Source organism: Gymnoscopelus braueri, assembly GCF_963280865.1.
Source record: "Gymnoscopelus braueri genome assembly, chromosome: 22".
Classification (NCBI taxonomy): Eukaryota; Metazoa; Chordata; class Actinopteri; order Myctophiformes; family Myctophidae; genus Gymnoscopelus; species Gymnoscopelus braueri.
The window spans coordinates 23,170,624-23,191,968 of NC_137624.1; the positions used below are offsets into that span (position 1 = coordinate 23,170,624).

Sequence of the window (21,345 nt, forward strand, 5' to 3'; positions counted from 1 at the left end):
ATAGGGGGATCACAGCCAGAGGCTACAGATTGGGATCCCCTAACATAAGGTGATGAAAAGCCAATAAACCATGTGAATAGGGGTAAAAGTAAGTAAGGACGATAAACTGAGAATGATTAGAGTGAATAGAATTAAAAGTAAGCCAATAATGAAGACGTTTTTTCACTAAGAAACTCCCAAGGCTTGCTATCAATATTTTCGGAGAGCAACGAAATTCTTGGTAAATGATTTGACCATAATTGGTCTATGGTGGTGTTATGACCTGCCGCCAGTGCCCATGCATATATTCAAGTATTCATAAGGCAATATTCAAGAACCATCACAGCCCTTGCTGTGCTGTATCGAGGCAATTCAAATGAATTTGGCTAATACACTATCAAATGTATTTTAAACTGTTTCAAGTCAGCCAGTTGCTTTCACCATAATTTTAAGCATCTATAAACATCATCATAATAACAAATGTATAATATAAAAAAAACATTAAACAGCACATTCATCATCATAAACTCAGATGTGATCAGGTGGAACGTTTATGATAAAGCACATGAAACTGATGCTGGGTTTTCTGTTAATAGCAACAAACCTTGGCATAAAATACTGGGTGCACTCGCTGACTGTGACTGTCCAGTAACATACCCATTCATCTCCACCCCTGGTTGATCTAGCATTCAAGCTGTTTATACATTACACCTGACTAAAATACACAATGGAATGGATACATCATCATTGAGAAATGATGCATTTAGAGAGTAGTCAATGTTGCAAAACTGCTTATCTGATTCTAGAAAACGCCACACAGATGGTTCACAGTGCAAGGTTCTTAGCAACGCTGTAGGCATGGTATTGGCATCTTGACATTTACAGTGCATCACAATTCTGTAATACATTATGCAAGGTTTACTCACATGTTTTTCTTTGATTTTGTTCTTTATAACGAATTTGAAACAAGAATTCATGCTAAAGACTTTTTTTCCCCATCATTCTGTGGATCTTAGGAGTAAACACAGTTTAACAATAACATAGGGACATGAGTAATAATATGTCATTTTCCTTAAAAATTTTATGATTATTAATTGTTTTCATTATGTAGCAACAGGGTAGCTAAAGGTCCTCCAGATTATTCTCTAAATTCTGAGTTTTCACTGGCTGAATCATTAGAATCTTTAATATGGTGATTGGTTGCAGTAAGAAACAGACAAAACAAAAACAGGATACAACTAAAACAGTTGTTTTTTGTGTGACAACCAAGCATAAATCAGACAATACAGTACATAGTCTATGCTTTGCAAGGAAGGAATCACAGGTGGCTGATAGAGCATGAAGGAATTAAAGGTGGAATTAAAATCTCCAGCCTTTGCAGCAATGAATAATACATCCTGTTTTCTCTCCCCAGGGAACCACTGTGCAGAGATTAGATTTGGAACAGGCTTTGAAGGTTTCTTTTTTATGGCAGTAATCTGAGAAACATCCCTGTTTTTGGCTTAGATTTTTGCATTTACGGTCCTCATATTATGTACTGTACATACAATGGTCACACGGCACGCCCCTAAGGTCTGTCAGAGAGCTCACATGTGTCTGCAACCAAACTGAGGGTGACAGCTAGAGTCAGGGGGGAGGGAGTCAAGGAAGGCGGGTGAGGGAGAGAGAAAGAGAGACAGAGAGACAGAGAGAGAGACACACACAGAGAGAGAGAGACAGAGAGAGAGAGAGAGAGAGAGAGAGAGAGAGAGAGAGAGAGACACACACACACACACACACGCGCGCACACACACACACACACACACACACACACACACACACACACACACACACACACACACACACACACACACACACAGACAGGCAAGCAGACAGGCAGACAGACAGACAGACAGACAGACAGACAGACAGACAGACAGACAGACAGACAGAGAGAGACAGAGAGAGAGAGAGAGAGAGAGAGAGAGAGAGAGAGAGAGAGAGATGCCAGGAAATTAAACAGACAGGGCAGGGAAAACAATTGTCAGGAAATGAAATAGACAGGAAAAACAAGCATCCTCATGGAGGCATACAAATTAATAGGATATCTGCTGTAGCCTATTTAAATTGCTATTATTCTCTGACCTTATACCATCATCGTCATCATTCACTATCACCATCATCACCAGCATCATCAATACCACCATCGCCGCCGCCACCATCATCATCATCATCATCATCATTATATGACAATCAAATAGCGATTAAAAGAACTGTACAATTTATAGCAAATTTTGGGGAAATTTAACAATTTTCCCTCATATGGCGTAGGTAGGTTATAAAAATCAAACAGGACCGACGGGGTTATTATTAGTGCACTTACATTAGTCGGCTACAAAACAAAAAGTAAAAGAGATCAGCATTTAATCAGAATGGAAAAATAAATGTAAAAGTGAAATGCAACGCACCTCTTTCTTCACATTGCGCAGCAATTTCTGACGTGTCTCGGCCTCTGTCACAGAAGAAAACATTGTGAGGATTCAATGACCATAAGGATCTAATAGCCTATAACTAAACTAACAATTATCCCATGGAAATGAAATATTACCTCCCATGATTGCGTCCCTGAACAGCAGATCAAAACGAAGACGATTGTCCTCAATGCAGTGCCTATAAGCAGGTAACACTGGTTGAAGGCGTGAGGATGCGGATTGTAGGCTGAATTCTAGCGACTAGCTCTAAACCTACTACCTCTCTGGACCAACACCCCCCTTAAAGCAACAGTGATCGGGTGCACAAAACCAAATAGGCTTATTGCCAGATCTATGTTCCATTTTCCATATTAAGGCTAAGCTTATACATTTTCATTTATGTTTTACCAGATCAGGAATATTTTTGAGTAGGCATACGCTTATGGGAGCGTGAAATTGTTTCCAAATGCTCCATAAAACAAGTTCCCATAAAGTTCTCAAAGAGAAAATGTTAACAATAAATACATACACAAATAATTAATCAAATCCAAACGGAGCCCAGTTTAAATAACTTGAATTTGAATTTATACAACATTAAAGCCACTCAAAAGCTTAAAGCAGCTTTCTGTGGCCCTGTTAAGTGCAGATTCATCTATGGTATAGGTTTACCAAACATTAGCCAGGCCTAAAAGTTACATTAACTGATAAAATAAAATACATCTATATATTTTAGCCTATTGGTGCTCACTCAGCCTGATGAATGTTAGAATAGCCTACTACTGGCTGGATTGCCATGGGATTTGCTGGCCTAGGCAACGTGAATCCCATATCCTAAATGATTTTGGTGACCCCCCAGTCTATGTCCCCAGTGCCTGGTTCAAGCAACACCATTATGCAAAAACAACAATCACAAAATCACATTTTCCTCTTAATTGTCATGGAATTTGTTGTGCAACTTCATGATTCCCAGAGGATTGCCCATACTGAATGGTGACCCCATAGCCTTTCGTCTAGCGCCACCCTTAGGCCATATGTATCCCCTTGCACACAATCCCTTTAGAAATTAGAGTAGCAAGTAGCCTACTTTTTGCTCACATTTTTTGTAGTATAATTTTTTGACCGCATGAACCCATACAAACGATTGGAGGATAAAGATAACAGAATGATCAGTAGTTGTGGTGGACATGCATGATGCAGAGATGCTGCATGAATTATTATTGCCTGTTGCGATGGCAGCAATGGGCTTATCATGTACTTTTTGTAAGATTTAGAATGTGCATTTTAATTTATTTTAACTTAATGTATTTTATTATTATTAGTATTCTTTATTTTTATTATTAATATTATTTGTATTATTGTTTTTAATTGATTTACTAATTTAATTCAATTGACAGTCATATATGCTAAAGAATTGTGTATTTAAAGTGGCTTTTATTATTTTCCCCCTCCTCAGGCAAGGAAGGAAGGGAGGAAGGAAGGAACAAGGACCAAACGGAGTAGGGGATTAAGGGGAACTCTTGACAGTGTTCGAATGAGACCCTTGCTTTGTTACAGACCGCAGGGGAGGGGATCAGTGTTGCCAGGTCTGCTTATTATAAGCGACTTTGGGCTTGTTTTTCTGTAAAGTTGCTTGTTTCTTAAGTAGTTGCTTATTTTGGTCTCATTTTGGGGTTGTTTAAAGTGATTCTCAAACATTTTCATGTCAAAGACCCCCAAATTAATATGTATTTGTCTGCGCACCCCCATCTGAAAATATGTTACGGCAGGGAGGGACCCCCTCACCCCCATACAACATTTGTGTCATTAAAATATTTTAAAAGTATTCCACATTTTCTTCAATATTTTTTGAAAATAGCCGATCTACAAGCTCACAACGAGCTTGTAGATCGGCTATTTTCAAATAGCCAATGCATAGGTTTAAAATGCTCATGTAGTCGCTTCTTTTGGGCTTGTTTTCATAGACCAAGTTGCTTATTTCTCTCACAATGTCTGGCCACACTGGATGCAATTCGGTAGTTAGTTTGACTGCTAAACGTTAGCTACTTTTCAGCGTCGGAACATCCTTTGCCGTCGATGTATAGCTGTCTAAATAACAACGTATCTCGCAAATATTTGTCTTGACCGGAGACTTGTGCGGCTTTTCACCGGCAGAGAGGGATGTCAAAGCGGCTGCGAAACAGGGAGGTCTGCGCTGATTGCAGCGCCCTGGGTATGATGTCAGACAAGCTACATGTAGCTAATAGCCCCGTTTGGAACCTAACTCTCCACGATAGCTCCGAGATGAGGTCCCGCTGTCTCTGGTCCCGGGCAGAGGTAGAGTCCGTCCAAATGCAGTGAAGATCACCTTTTTTGCAACATCGTGTCCAAAAAGTAAAAGTAGTCTGAGATGCCTACAGATGTTTGCAATTTTGCCGGAAAGTAAAATTTAACCGACGGGGTTGAAAAACCCGGTTAAATCGCTTATTTAGTCAGTCTGTGCCGTGTTTTCCCATTGTAACCGAATCGGGAGCAGTACTGGCACCAGCCGTCGTGGGGTTCTTCCGGGTTCAATGGGAAAACCTGGCACAGATTGACTAAATAAGCGTTTTAAATGGGGTTTTCAACCCCGTCGGTTAAATGTTACTTTCCGGCGAAATTGTAAACAGCTGTTGGTGTCTCGGGCTACCTTTACTTTCTGGATTCGATGTTGCGAAAAAGGTGATCTTCACTGCATTTGGCCGGACTCTACCTCTCCGGGGACCCGAGACAGCGGGACCTCATCTCGGAGCTGGAGAGGAGAGAGAGGTTCCAAACGGGGCTATTAGCTACATGGCTAACACTCGTCTCTAACTAATAATCTAACTCGGGGGTCTTCAACGTTTTTCAGGCCAAGGACCCCTTGGCTGAGAGAGATAAAGCAGGGACCCCCATTATATATTGTATAAAATATATATATTTTTTTCCCCATAGATTTCATAGGCAGCTTCATAGACTTGTCATCAGTGTATGTGGATTTCCAGACATTTAACCACTTAAACCGTCAATACTAAGTAAACCTTTCACTCTGTACTTGGTCTGCTCTTTCCCCCCCCTACACCAAACCTCTTGCCAAAAAATAGCAGATCTACCCTGCGAGGCGTTGTGTGCTTGTAGATCTGCTATTTGGGAATAGGGATGCTTGGTTGACACAAAGATTTGGCGGACGCCCTGTAGTAACTCTGAGGACCCCCTAGGGGTCTTTGACCCCCTGTTGAAGACCTCTGATTTAACTGAGCAGCGGATAGGAAACTGCATTGACAAGTCTACACATAAATTAGCTTATTTGTTGAAATATGCTTGCATTTGTTGTTACACAATGTCAACCGTTGGGTCAGATCCATCCAGCTGCTTCATCTTTCAGTGCTTCAGTATCAATTTGAAATCAATGAGTTGGATTCTTCTTTCATACCTTTTTTTAATTACTGAAACATCGTTAGGATATGTGATTAAAACACAAGTAAATAAGACATTAAGTTAGCAAATAGCACAGAATTATTTTCATTTGAGCTGATATTTTCTAGAGAGAGAACCACTTGCATACAGTTGTATTAATTATGGATGTGATATGTGTGTTGGACTTGAGAGAGATGAGTTCATATTTGTTCCTTGACCTTTGTTATCTGAAAGCTATAATGATGTTGGTATACCATGATGGCACACATGGTTGCAGTTGATGTTATGATGACTATTGATTGAGGTGTTCTCCTGCTTCAGAACCACGCTGGGCCTCTGTGAATAGGGGTGTGTTGATCTGTGATGAGTGCTGCAGCATCCATCGAGGTCTGGGGAGACACAGCTCTCAAGTCCGACATCTGACTCATACGCCATGGCCTCCCTGCCAATTACAGGTTAGAGGAGTCATACGCACAGACAATACAGTAGATACGACATACTAAATCAATGTATGTATTGTGGTACTGAATGGGTGATACTGATATAGATTGTTTAGTCCAGGGGTTTTGAACTTATTGTGAACCAGGGACCACCACCCTGACTAAGAATCAACCTGGGGACCACTGTTGTGTTGGGTGGGGAATGGGATATATATGGACTAAGATTAGTGCTTCGGTAACACTTGCTATGCATCCCACTGTTTCTCAACCAATATAGTCCACAGCCTACTAGTGGTCCATGGCATAATTAGGCCTGCAGGTGGTCCATGGGAAAGAAAAAAAAAACATGTATATACATAAATAAATACCTTTTTGTTAAATGTATTAAAATAATATTTAATATCATCAAATGTAAGAAAATATTTGAATTAATAGGCGTGGTGTGGGAGAAAAAGCTTGCAATTAAATAATTACTGTTAAGGGCTTGATTTATATTATGTGCAACAAATTCAAGCCCAGGCATTATTTGACTGAAATATGCGAGTGGTTCAGAGCTCAAAAAAAGGTTGAGAACCACTAATCTATTCCTATCCCACGTTTACCCTTATTCCATTCTTTTACTTTATCCAACCTTCCACTAAACGCATGTTAACTGTTGTATCTTATGTATGAGTGAGCAGACACATGCAATTATATGAGCGCATTTCCTAATAATGATGACTGATGTCTGTGGAATTTCTTGACCTCCGACTTACAGTAACTGACAACATTGACACATCATCATAGGTCACTAGGTCATTTAGTGCACTGTTCCCTGGACGAAAATATTCATTTTCACTTTCCTACATTACTAAATGCATAGTCAGGGACCGCAATACCTTCACGGTAACCCCTGGTTTAGCCACTGGCATGCATGCATAAGTCAGCTGACATAGACTACCCGGTGGTTCTCACATTTTGTCACATTATGTCAAGGACACCCAAATTGACCCACCCACTTTGAGAACCACTGTTTTAGATAGTAGCTATTGATCTTCCATAAACATAAATGTTTTTTTTTAATTTATTTTAAATTTCTGGGTGTAGATGGTCCAGACATTATACGGCAATGGAGCCAACTCCATATGGGAGCATAGCCTTCTGGATCCGTCTTCTATGATGAGTGGGAAACGCAAGGCCAACCCACAGGATAGGGTGCAGTGAGTGTGTTTAAAAAAAATATATAAATACAAGTTTGCATTGTGTACATACTGTATGAACCTGTTCAAATTCCATGCATATTCATTTAACTTTGTTTCTAGTCCCAACAAGACTGAATTCATCAAGGCCAAATATCAGATGTTGGCGTTTGTTCATCGCATGCCATGCCGTGAAGATGATAATGTCACTACAAAGGACCTCAGCAAAGTAAGAGATAACTTTCAAACCTATATGTTTTTCACTTAAATTCTGATCACGTAAAGAAGGCACAGTTTATTTGCTGCAAGTGGAGAAGAGCTTTTGGATTGGGATAAAAGATTGTTGCAAATTAATAATTGGCCAGACTGCACAGTCAGGTCAGGTGTACAGTAATAGCAATGTAGATGGAAGATTCACATCTCAGAATAGGCTACCCACAACATGATCTGGGTATTCAAGTATTGAAATGGGTAACATTTTAGCAATGTTTATTCGCCTGATTTGGGCCTAATGGGAATGGAGCATTCCACCTGCAGTGTCCAATCATATCCAACAGCCTGTGTTGCACTCTGTTATGGAGCAAATGCCATGTATAATATGGTTATAATCAGAAGGCTATTGGATCTACAAATGTACTGAATAATTGTCTTGTTAATGAAGATTGGCAACACTACTGTAAGTGATTTTGCAGTAGAAATAGAAGCCATGTCAAAGTATTGTCTTTCCACATGTTTCCAAACATATTTTGATCGCACCAAAGAACAAGTTCAGATGGGGGAAGATATGACTATTGCCATTTTGTTTGTGGACATTTGTTTTTAAGTACAATAACGGTCAAATATGGTATGCATGTTTACTACTGAACATTGTCTTTTGGAGGTTGAGACTTGAGAGTGAAATTTTATTGAATAGAAATGTATTTTCTGATGCTAGGGGGTGGCTGGAGTAACTTGTTTCCCTGGTTTAAAAATCATCACTTAAACTTAAACAACAGACAATATTTGTGGGTAAACCTTCAGAGAAAATAGCAGATGTACCAGCTCATAATGCGTAGTAGCAACGTTGTGAGCTTGTAGATTGCCTATTTACGGCAAAGAGGTTTGGTATAGAGGGAAAACCCGGTGTGCACCTAGTATGAGAGCGTGGGGGACCCCGGACAATTTAGCATATAGATTTTAAGTGGTTAAAAATCAAGTAATTGAAACAGTGAAACCTGTGCTCCTTTTTCCTGACAGCAACTCCATTCGAGTGTTCGGACTGGAAACCTGGAGACTTGCCTAAGACTCTTATCCTTGGGAGCACAGGCCAACTTCTTCCATCCTGTAAGTTGGATGAGCAAAAGACAAAAAAAGGAGCTGTCAGAATGCCAGAATTGATTCGTCTCAGATTTACATAATCCTAATATGTAATTCTGTTGTATTCCTTCTGGGTTTCTTCCCCAGGAGAAGGGAAACACACCATTGCACATAGCAGCGAAAGCCGGACAAATGTTCCAAACAGAACTTTTGGCAGTGTATGGAGCTGACCCTGGCGCGCTGGACACTAGTGGGAAGACCCCCATCGATTATGCAAGGTAAAATACTAGGTCCCATGCCATTGTTTCATCCCACTGAAGTTCTGAGAGGCTTTTATGGAGTCTGTATTTCACTTGTAATCAGCATTCTAAAACATTGATTGTAGTATATGATTATTTTACATCCTTTATTTCTAAATACGTATTTGGCTAATGGCTATGTTTGTTTTGCTAAAACTGCAATATTGTTTGCATAATTGATCCAGGGACACGATTCATGAATCATGTTTATCCACAATCTTTACAGACAAGCTGGACATCATGAGCTTGCAGACAGACTAGTGGAGATCCAGTATGAGCTCACTGACCGGCTAACATTTTACCTTTGTGGGAGAAGGCCAGGTAAGCAGTGCTATTATAGCTTGGAATTGTTTTGACACGGTGGTTTGCATTAGCTTCCTCTCTCATTGGCTGTTTGTTTTCTAGATCATAGAAATGGACAACACTTTATTATTCCACAAATGGCAGACAGGTAAGTGCTGTGCCTTACTTTACATCATAGTAGGAATAGTACCTCCGCAAATTGTGGTTTAGTCATGCTCTGTATATGTATATCGTTGTTGTCCGGCAGAAACCATCTCCATTTTTAATTAATGGTTAAAAAAATCTCCATTGGATCCTCAAACTTTCTGCTAAACCAGCTAAGTCCACCAAAGGGGGATGGAGTTGACTCCAGGCTCCACCCCCTTTTGACCTCCAACCTCATTGTGAGCTTGGAGGTCCATTTAGTTGTGCTTATCAATGATGAACAAAACCTCCCAACTCCACTTTTTGTTTTGATATTGTCATTTCCTGAAAAATTTACATTTTGGAGTTAGCTGGTTTCTGCCGGACAGCAGAGAGATATGGTAGTATAGATTCATCACAATCTACAATGTAATTACAAATTAATATTTTTCCTATGCTGCATTGTCCTGATGGATAAGAAATAAGTAAGTTTGTTTTGTGCCATTATCATACTACTTGGTATTTACTGTATGTTGAAATGGGTTGTCTGCAAGACAAATAAGATCATTCTGTTCTGTAGCAGCCTGGATTTGTCTGAATTTGCAAAAGCTGCAAAGAAGAAACTCCAGTCGGTAAGAAAGATTTGTGCTTCATCCAAAATATGGGTCTGTTGGTGTTCCAATTATTTCAGAGTTGAACCAGTGTGTCTCTTTTTTCCTTGTATTTTCTTCTAGCTAACTAATCATCAGTTTGAAGAACTCGCCATGGATGTTTATGATGAAGTTGACAGAAGAGAAACAGATGCAGGTGAACTATAAAGAGCTAATATTTATATATAACTTGTATAATTTAACTATGTATATGATCTATTGTAGGGATTAAAATGTGTAAATGGTGTAGACTACAATAAATGAATGTAAATATTGAATCCTGTCATATCTCATTTGCTGCTGTTTCAGTGTGGTTGGTTACTCAGAACCACAGCACCCTGGTAACGGACACAACAGTGGTGCCTTTTCTGCCTGTCAATCCCGAGTACTCCTCTACCAGGAATCAGGCAAGTTACTGCACCCGGCTGGTCTCCTCAGTCTACATTGTTTTTGTTCTGTGAATGAATGAGTCAGGGTCAATACGTGCTCCTTCCGACATCGGGGGAAAAAAACGTCCGTTTCAGACGTCTTTCCAAACTGGTTTGGTACAGTCAGGACATCTGGGGGTGCAGGAGCGTCGGAAAATCAGAAGTTCTGAATGACTACAAAATGTTATCACCTCCCTTTCTGAAAAAAAGTTTGGACGTTGAAAAGAGCTTGTATTGTGCTTTAGTTGGCAAAGGCCATCATTTTAAGTAAATTTGTATGCCAATGATTAGCAAATCCACTGTTGTTCAAAGTTACCATTTAGCTTCAACAGATAATTTTCTATCTAACCATTTAAACAATGCTGACATATTTACCCTGTCCTGCCTGTATATACATGTATTTATTTCTCAGGGCCGTCAAAAACTGGCAAGATTCAATGCTCATGAATTTGCCACACTTGTCATTGACATTCTAACTGATGCCAAACGTCGGCAGTGGGGTAATTCCTGTGAAAATCCCAAAGGTACAATATTATCTTTATTATTATACGTTTTATTAAAATCTAACATCAGTTTTGTTAGTCATAAGTTACATCATTATGTTTATATCATACAAATACCCTATACCTAAACAAATGGATCAGGTAAAAAATAAGACTCCAATCATCATTCACCGAAATACATCACTATCATAACATTTGACTTCAGAGAATATAGCCTCTTTGAAATTTGAACTTTAATTAGTTAAACTTAGCTTTGCCATTTGAATTAAAACTGTTTTTAGCCAGCCGAGCTTGTGTGATTCTCTGATTTGTCCTCTGTCTATAGAGGATGTAGAACTCATCCTGAAGGGAATCGGCAGTTGCCATGACAGTGACAGCCAGGACAACGACCAGCCAGATTATGACAGTGTGGCATCAGATGAAGACCTAGAGAGGGAGGCCACTTCTGGGGACAATTGTAATGATGGGAGGACCAAGGCAAGTGTTGGCTGTTGTGATACAACTCTTATGATATATCTTATGATCTTATAATAATAGAAAACATTCCAAACATGTAGTATATTCTTTCCTATTGCAGAGCTCGGAGTCTTCTGACCTCTCTGATGGGCCCATCACAGTGCAGGAATTCATGGAAGTGAAGACTGCCCTCACTGCCTCGGAAGCCAAAATACAACAGCTTCTCAAAGTCAACTGTCACCTGAGTGAAGAGCTGCGAATGATGCAGGGCAAGGTTGGCGTCTGTTCACCTTTGGAATGACTCATTCACGTCAAGCAGACTTTCTGCCTTGCAATTCCTTATTATATGAGCTCCTCAACAAATGGCGTTGCTATTGGTATTTGATAGTCAGTTCTTTCTATCAAACTTACCGAAGTATTGAAGACACATTTCTATTTCTATCTGTCTGTCCAATCAAACAACGGCATCCATAATCAATTAACTATTGGACAGTCCCATCTCGCTCTGTTTTATTTTTCTTTCGGCTAAATCCCATTGAAGTCACCACAGCGGATCATCAGTTTCCATCTGGTTCTGTTTTCTGCGTCTTCCTCTGTGTCTTTCTCTGTGACTCAGCATTATATTAGAAGACACAGTCACAAAGCTTCCTCCTTTTCTGGCTGTTGTGTAATTATTCTCTGACTTTGGTAGTAGCTTCTAATAGTATGCTATGTTGGTAGCTACACCTACTGTATGAGTTAATTTAGAAATTATTTAGAAATTATATATTCAGAAACATAAATCCTGCTATATATATATGATGGCTTGATGGAACACTTTCTAACCCTAACCTCACAGAAAATATGCCTAACCCTAACCTCAAAACCCCGCACACCTGGGCAAAACACCTGGGAAAAGTGAGGTTGCTCACAGGGCTTCTCACTCTCCTATGTTGTTTTTGTAAATAAGGGGAACCTGTTCTACAACCTAATGAACCTATTCTGCAGAGATTGTGCTTGAGTGACTGTTGATTTTATCAGTATATTGTTGACATTTTGTCTTCGAAAGGAATGAGCCTTAAATTCACAGAACAATGGGAGAGACTTGTGCTTCAATAACGGACCACTGCTATAATTAGAAAAGGAAGTGCAGCTGCATTAGTGATAAAGCAGGTAGCTCTGCAGGAGTCTAGGCCAGGAGGTTTCAAAGCCTGATACAGTGGGCCTCCCTTTAGACAAGGGTCAGACAACGACATCCCCTCCCTTTCCTATGACATTATTTGGGTACTATCTCTGCTAGCTACGACGGTCTCTCTTTGCTAATATGTTAAGAGTTAAATATGTTTACTTGTGTATTTAATCGGGCTACATGTCAAAAAGTAAGTCTGTATTTCCTGCACAATGGATTAATGAAATCCAGCAAATTTGTGCTACGCGAATGGCATCGCTGAGCACAAATCATTGTTTGAATAGACTAACGTCTTATAAAACACAATTGACAAGGAATTGACACTCACTTCTGATGATTATAGGAAAATTAGAATCACAGAGATTCGTTGAGAATTAGGAGTAAGACGAAGCTTTTTTTTTCATATCCAATAATAAATAAATTAATACTGTGAGCTCGTAAATCTCACGGTATCAATACTGTGGCTATTTGTACCTTGTAATACCGTAATACGGTATACCGGTACATGCCTAATATCACAGATTAATGAGCATGAGAGAAAGTAGGAGAGCTGTAATAAATAGAAACCTCTTTTTCATTGTTTGTATGTTAGATTTAGCCAAACTTAAATATTCTAAATCTACAGTAACTTGCTATTGATCATCCACTGAAATGCTCTTGCGCCTCACACTTTGAAAACCCCTGGCTGTACACTCTTATGGCCGGTGTCTGGCCAAAGCTTTTTGTAAGGAGCTCATCCCCCATCGAGAGTTGATGTGAATTTGTCTTTGTTCCCTTCAGCTAAACTCCCTGCAGACTGAAAACTCGACACTGCGATGGCAAACCCCCAGTGGTCTACAGCACTCACAGGAGCCCTCTATTCGACCCCCAGTCCGCGGAGGCCGCCCCATGTCCATGTATGAGACAGGTTCTGGTATGAGGCAGTACCCCCACAGAGGCGAAACACGTCGCCATGAGGATGGACTCATTTTACAACCCCTCCCAAGCAATGTAAGTATACAGCTCCCCATGGCTTTTCTGTCCTCACAATCGGAACCAACGGTACCTCCATAGGTTTTTGTTCGCTTGTTTTGTTCGTTCATTCATTTATTCATTCATTCATTCCCCCAGTAGAGTATGTTGTAACTTGGTTTGACCCCTTTCTAGATTGGGAGGGGTCCTTTGGGTACGGCATCCTCCTCCCTCCCTACCTTCCCCTCTTCCCTGTCCTGGTCGTGGGATGAGAGATCTCGAAGGGTTAAGTACTGAAACTCCCCTCAGCTGCCCTAGGGGAGACCCAGGGGATGGGAAATACTGCCCCTTTGCTTGTCCCATATTCTCTCCACTCTTTACCTCTGTCTTTTAACTGTGCCTTCACTGCCTCTCAGCATAGCCTGCATGCCTGCATGCACTACTGTGCATCTGCTGCAGCTCACTGATCTGAACTCCTTCCTGCTGCCCAGCAACAGTTAACCCAAACAACCGTCTTTAGGCTCACGTAAACATATCAGAACTGCTTTGTGTATAGTTTCCAAACCTGTCCAAAAGAAATAAACAAGGAAATCTGATATCCAACAAAGAGAAAATAAGGTAAATAATGGTACTGTATGAGGATCAGTCACAGCCTCGGGGCACAATTTGACGTTGGCATTCTTTCAGATCTACTAACGGCATCCACTGCTGTGCATACTGTATTACGCAACAAGGATCCAGCCACTGGTTTCACATTTCTTCCCCAACTACTTAGAAACCAAATGACGTCTGATAATATCAACATGGCTTTTGTTTTTTTTGCCAGAAATGCATGATTCTGATTCAATTTGCATCATAATTAACTATGATTAAGTAATTGCTGCTCATACTTAAATGATTTGTAAACCGTGTCAATATGTAATTGAAGATAATCAGCTGTTCTCATTTCTATTTGAAGGAATATATCTGTTTTACTTTGCGTTTCCCCCCCCCCACCATTACAGGGCTGCAGTCTAGAAGGACAGAGTAGCATGCTGGAGAATGATTATGACAATACGCCCAATCACTCAGAACTGGAGGACACTGGGTAAGAATTTATCAAGTATAAATAACTCCTGTTCCCATGCATGTGACAAGGCATTATGAAAAAGACTAAGGGCCTTGTTTAGAAGATCTCTGGAGCATGGCACAAGCGCCTTGGGGGCGCGTGAAACTCCAGTTTTGCTAGTTAGATTAGGTGCATAATCTGGGTGCAAAGTAGTGTGCAAGGCACAAAGGGGTCTCTGAATTAATCATGGTTGTGTTTCGGGCATAACATAAATTAAATCAATCACTGTCATCATCTCCCGTTGCCTTTAAGAGCCAGGTGCGCCTGCACCATAGCACATTGGTTTGCTATTTAAATGACGGATTCAGCAAGTTGTAGTAGAAGCGATATTTCTGCTGAGGAAATGGGTCTGCTTGTGCAGTGTGCACGTGTCCAAAGGGGGAGGATCTGACTTATACTGAGTTTGCAAGAATAGCATATTTGGGTGGCTCTAGAGGAAATGGGGTCACCAAAATCAGTAGGGTACATTAATTGTATGGAGAGCATGAAGTTGCAAATTCCATGGCCAGTTGTTATCCAGATATTTTCTTTGGGATCAAAATGTTTTAAAAAAACTACCCACCTTTTTGTATTTTTTCCTTTTTATTGAGGCAAAAAACATGTGAAACTTGGAGAGGTCTGCATGACGTTAGTTCCACCTAAGGGAGAATGTTGCAAAAATACTTGCCCAGGGTGGGACAATGTCGGGTCTCTGCTCTGTATGTAAAGTATCTTGAGACAACTTGTGATTTAGCACTATAATAAATTGGAGTTGAACGGAAGAGTGAATGAAAGTCTATTCTGGACTCATGCATCTTAACCAGGCCAAAAATTGTCATATATTTGTAATATTACAGTGAATATTAACTCACTGAGTGCCAGAATAATTTCTGGCTATGTTGTCCCAGTGCCAGAGATTTAAAAAAAAAGTACTTAGGAAGTGAGATACAGCCTTTTTCAGTTATAATATATATAATATATAATAACAAGGAGTGGATGGAGCTGCAAATCTTCAGATAATGATATCTTGTGTTCTGATTTTTTTTCTCCAAAAAATAAATAAATATATTTTTTGTTGTTGAGTTTTTTACTTTTTTTTCAAAAACGTGTAAAACACGTGATTGGCACATTGCACCATAGCGGTAAAACACGTGAAACACGTGAATAGCACTCAATGAGTTAAGCATTACCTGTCAATACATTTTAAGAAAAAACAATATTGTATAGCAAACACTTTGTGTCCTCATTCAAATCAAAATGTCCCAAAACAATGTTTTCAATTGCCCAATAAGTCACTGTAAATTGTAATGCTTGATGGTTCACCTTCTCATGCAACATGACCGGTATTCATCATAGTGCAATATTCACCTAAAAAGATCATTATACATTTTGTTTTCATCTTTGTCATACAGTCCGAGCTCAGCCTCAGAGACGTTGGAGCCAGAGGAAGAGGCAGAGGCGAATGCCACCCTGCCAGGTACTGAGGACGTCATCTGTAAGACAGAACAGATTACCAAGAACATACAGGAGCTTCTGAGAGCTGCCCAGGAGAACAAACATGACAGGTATCCTAGAACAATGATTCTCAACCTTTCTAATTTAAAGGACCCCCAGTTTGATTTGCAGTAGACCATGGACCTTCATATATTATGTGGTGTCCCTGCCTGGGCCCCACATAATATACATGAGAACCAGTGTCCTATAAAACCTGAATCTATTTAAGTGGCATCTTAGCCAGCCTATTTCCCAGATTTCCTGCTCTCCTCTGTTACCATTAGGAAATGAATTCACTCTTTGTTTCCACTTTGCTTCTATACCCCCCACCCTCATGCTCTTACCTCATCTTAATGATTTCCGACCTAGCTCATGGTGTTGGGTTGTTCTGGTCAGGACTGTTTTTCTGGCCTCCCCCTGTTTTGCTGTAAGAAGAAGGCTGGACAGCATTGTTCTCCAGCCTCAGTGCCCAGCTCTGACAGAGCTGCTGACCGTCAGAGCTGTCTTTCTGTTCTACTGCCCCACACTGACAGAAGGGCAAATGGGTTTCCCTCCTCCTCCTCCCCAGCTCCTACTAGCGTGCGTGTGTGTGTGTATGTGTGTGTGTGTGTGTGTGTGTGTGTGTTGGGGGTGGGATTGTATTGAATGCAGCTGGCAGGAAACGCAGAGCACGTGATGATAAACCTTTATGGGGTGTCAGACTCAGAAACGCACAAATACGTTACAACATTCAGCGCCACTGCTGTCTATTGGCCAGATTTAAGTCATTTATTTGTTTTGTTCTGTGGGCTGCTGAACAATTTCCCAAAACGATTAACCATTTAGGGATAGTGTTTTTTTTTTTGCTCTAGTGTTGATGCCTAACTTCTAAATGAGAAATATTCCTTGGCAGCCTGCCTTGTCTCATTGTCATTAGCCCTTTTTACAGCCGTGAATGTTTCCCCATCGTTTCACCTTGTTCTGTGTATAAAATACGGAGACGGAATGCAGGGTCATTTTTGTGTAGTCTAACGTAGTCTAACGTCCTTTGGATTCAAATGGTTTTCAGCATAAAGCCTTTAGACCTCCCCTTTTGCTACTAATCCAGTGTGGTATTTTTTCCGCTTTTGCACTTATGTGCTGAATCTCACTCCATGCTGGTTATCTCATTGCTACTTTGTGGCTTACTGTTACTTCTGCTTTACTTTGCTATATTTATCTGTCATGTGTACGGGAGTGGTGTCCATTATATCTATGTTTTTCTATTTCACCAAGCTGTTTTGGGCATGTCACTATAGGCAAGAACTTTAAAAAAATGCTGAACTAGCCAATCTATGAGATGTGATACCTTGTGAGCTTGTTGATCGTGATCTTTTTACTTTTGAAAGTATAAAATGGGGCTAAGCGTTGTGCTACTAAGCCACCATTCTGTATGTTGATGTTAATACTTAACATGTTGGATGTTTATCATTATTTCTTAAGGTAATAGATCACCACTGAGTTAAAATCGAATACAAGAACAATGCTAAGCTTGTTATGTTACTATTGATTATTCAATCTTGGCCTTATTATTTGGGAGATCGTAGGCTGATCTTATTTGTGTACCTCACCCAAAGTATTCACATTGATCAGGTCATAAGCATCAGTATCTCCTTTTCTTCATTCATTCAAAACTGAAGGGAAATGACAGATTATACCAAAGCTTTTCTGTTTGGTCATTCTTTGGATTCTCAGGGCTACTTTTGGTGACTATAAAATAAGATGGCTGTCTGTTTTTGAGGTGGACTGTGTTTGAAAGCAGATTCACTGTTAAAGTGTCATTGTCAAAACAGAGAATTGTAACTGAGTAACAGAACATGGCAAACCCCAAATAAAGAGATATGAAGATGTCTATAGTGCTAGTCAGAATATGGGATCTTTTATGGAATATAGTTTGGATAATTGTCTTGGACTTAAGAACACACATAATCCACTCAATCCAGACATTATAGACTTTGTAGTAAGAGTTTAAGTAGATGTCATTTGGAAATACATTTATTATTTTAACCATTTGAGCATCCTTATGCTGGGGGCAAACATTCGGCACAAATAGCAGATCTAAAAGCTCCCAACAAAAAAGTATATATAGTCAAATCTAGAGTGTATAAATTATTGATCAAAAGCAAGCAAACAGTCACCACACAAGACAATGGCTGCTACACCATGTTTGTGGTCTGAGAAAATGAGTTGCAATATTTTCTTTAGCTAGAGTATTTATTTTGCTATTAATCCTTGTGCTTAATTTGCTAAAATAGCAGATCTACTAGCTCACAATGCGAGCTTGTAGATAAGCTATTTTTGGATGACAAAGTATAAACTTAGCTTTACAATTCCTTTCCGCAGCTTTCTGCCTTGCTCAGAACGGATTCATGTGGCTGTGAAGGAGATGGCCATCCTGTTTCCTAAGGTAAGCTGACTCCCACCAACAGCAGGGAACCCCTCCCCTGTGTGCTCAAGGGATCCAGCGTTTGTTTTGTAAACAGCCAAAGGGGGATTCAAAATAACTTGTGTCAATGGTAAAAGCCTCATTAGCGACCGGATTCCCCAGTTTTGTGTTTACACACAAGCACACACATGCTGTACAGTGTTTCTATACTCATAATATGCTGACAAAGGGTAAAGATATGGCATTTAGTGTGTAAAATAAAGAGTAAATGGTGCTTTCTAAATCTAGCGCCTTTCTCCAAAGTGCTTTAAAATGTCCATCACATTCACCCTTACATTCACACACTGATGGTGGAGGAAACCATGCAAGGTACCAACCTGCTGATGAGCAGTTAGGGGTTTAGCGTCTTGCTCAAGGACACTTGGACACACAGCTAGGAGGAGCTAGGGATTGAACCGGTAACCTTCTTATTCCATCCAAGCCAGCTGCTCCATCACCTAAGTCACTGCTGCCCCACCAATAATCAATTTGTATGATTTAGAAATAGAGCAGTGGTTCTCAAAGTGGGGTCCAGTGACACTCTGAGTTCTTTGAGGGTTTTTCAAATGGACCCTTAACAGGCCTCTCTGAGACTGTACAAATTTAACCAAAAAGACCCATAACCCTTATGGGTCCATTTGGCTCAATTTTTACGCTCTCAGGGTTATGGGGGACCTTTGAAATTAAAAAGTTTGAGAACCACTGTTATAGAGGTATAGAGGAAGTCAGCGATGGTTTAGTGTGTCAAACCCTTATTGCGTCTATTTTCCTTTGCTTACAGAGGCCATCCTCAGACAAGGTGCGAAGATCTCTTTGCCTGCTCACTTCAAGTGCCAGCCGGCTCCATGGCGAATGCCAGAAGGCCACACCTCACTGCCCCTGTCCCTCTGACATGCAGCTGGTCACGCAGCAGGTCATCCAGTGTGCCTATGACATTGCCAAAGCTGCCAAGCAACTTGTCACAGTGACAACCAAAGAAAACAACAACTGATTTTATTCCAAAGACATAACATTATTTCAGATACTCAATATTCGATGTGTCATTCATATTGCCTACTTTCAACTTTTATCAGTGTTACAATTTTTGTTTGATTGAATTATGTAACCACGCACTCAAGATACACGGGTGCTTGCGTGCGTGCGTGCGCGTGTGTGTGTATGTGTGCGTGTGTTTATGCAGGGGTCTTAGTCTTAGAGAAACGAATACAGTGCACAATGGCACATCAATCCAAAGCTTTATTTATTATTTTGTATCATGATAATGGAGAAGGAAGTTTTGTCTTTGAAGGCGAATGAGATCATATCTTTCTGTCTATTGCCTCAGAAAAGACAAGGGGGTTGAATTCACATAAGAATTTCCAAAGTAATGTTTTACATACTGTATATAACAGTAATGTCAATGTGGTGAAACCTCTTTAAACCTTCACTCTGTAGTGCTTTGGTGTGCAACGGTGACGTTAGTCTCTCTTCATTTAGCCATTTTTAAACACAATGCAGAACCTATTATCTTGATCTCATGTATTTGTGTACCCCTCTTGAGAGTGAAACGTTTTGTTGAGTAAGCGGGTTCTCCTATAAAGTGAGCTTTAGTATACTAAACACCATGTAATCATAGCCAGTGGGGCATCACCTAAGCTGGATTTATACTCATCGCATGAAGGCGTCGCTTGCTAAAAATCTGTTATTTTTGGCAAACGACAACATGCTATGGTGTATAAATTAATCTTTGTGTTCCAATGACTTTTCTCTTAACTCTTTGTGTAGCTGGTGCAGGTAAAATGTTGAAGCCATAATGTTCAGTGTGTATTCAGCTTCCATAGCTTCTTGTTTAATATAACATGTTGATTTTTTTATATATACTATTGAACCATATGGAAAGGCTATCTGGCCAATTTTAATTCCATTGTGAATTTTATATGTATGCAAATGTAAAAATATAAATTGTGTATCCGAATAATCCCAATACTATTCTATTTATAAACTCGTACCTCTAACAAAATGTCAACATTTATTTTTCATAAAACAACACATAAAATAACACTTATAGGCTTGTTTGTTGGGAACATCTCTGCTGGCAATTAGTTGTAGACTATTGGGCAACCTTCTGTGATATATGATACGTTTAGTTTGGTGTGTGGTGCTCACTCCTGTTTACTCTTGTGCTGCTAGTTGTCATCAGTTATGTGAAGCTAATTTCCAAGCAACGATCAAGTAAATACAGGCTACCCTATGAGTAGGGGTACTTGTGGAATTTGGGGTTATGATCTGATGTGTTGTTGAATGTCATGATGAGCCAGACAAAACCCTGGGATTTTCCTCCTAAGCTATATTGCCACTGTGGTTGAAAACAATCCTTGCCTTTTAGGAAATAAAGTGTAATTCATAACCCAGCGTTGTCGTCGTGGTTATTTTGTGTTTTAACCTATGCCTGTCTGTTGCCAGTGGTGTAATGTAAAGTAAGCACATTTACTCAAGTACTGTACTTAAGTACAATTTTGAGTTTTGTTTTTACTTTACTGGAGTATTTCAAATTTTCAGAACTTTTAACTTCTACATTACATTTCAGAGGCAAATATTATACTTTTACTCCACTACAATTATTTCAAAACTTTAGTTACTTTGTGGATTTTGATTATTATTACAAAACATACATCAACCACTTCAGCCCTATATACATTTTTGCTAT

At 39.9% G+C, this 21,345-nt stretch overlaps 2 protein-coding genes across 4 annotated transcripts in view; one reads left to right on the plus strand and one right to left on the minus strand.

The window, feature by feature from the left end:
- Positions 1-2,490, minus strand: part of sgsm1b (small G protein signaling modulator 1b) — a 24,877-nt gene extending 22,387 nt beyond the window's left edge. The window contains exon 1 of the mRNA XM_080419890.1: positions 2,427-2,490. Within this exon, the coding sequence (XP_080276016.1) occupies positions 2,427-2,489 (63 nt within the window). The 5' untranslated portion in view covers position 2,490. The remainder of the gene's footprint in view (positions 1-2,426) is intronic.
- A 1,952-nt stretch (positions 2,491-4,442) lies between these two features.
- git2b (G protein-coupled receptor kinase interacting ArfGAP 2b) lies at positions 4,443-21,037 on the plus strand. Of its 3 annotated transcripts, none has more exons than XM_080420440.1 (20): positions 4,443-4,638; positions 6,162-6,295; positions 7,367-7,479; positions 7,582-7,687; positions 8,695-8,781; positions 8,902-9,032; positions 9,280-9,374; positions 9,459-9,504; positions 10,060-10,111; positions 10,214-10,286; positions 10,439-10,536; positions 10,970-11,081; positions 11,386-11,537; positions 11,638-11,790; positions 13,465-13,674; positions 13,831-13,920; positions 14,640-14,722; positions 16,135-16,287; positions 18,578-18,641; positions 19,441-21,037. In XM_080420440.1, exons 1-20 carry the CDS (start codon positions 4,587-4,589, stop codon positions 19,648-19,650), a joined length of 2,214 nt encoding a protein of 737 aa, XP_080276566.1. In that variant the 5' UTR covers positions 4,443-4,586; the 3' UTR covers positions 19,651-21,037. The 3 variants fall into 3 exon arrangements, with proteins under 3 accessions (XP_080276566.1, XP_080276567.1, XP_080276568.1); XM_080420441.1 differs by having other exon boundaries at positions 10,063-10,111; XM_080420442.1 differs by lacking the exon at positions 13,831-13,920.
- Positions 21,038-21,345: the final 308 nt, after the last annotated feature.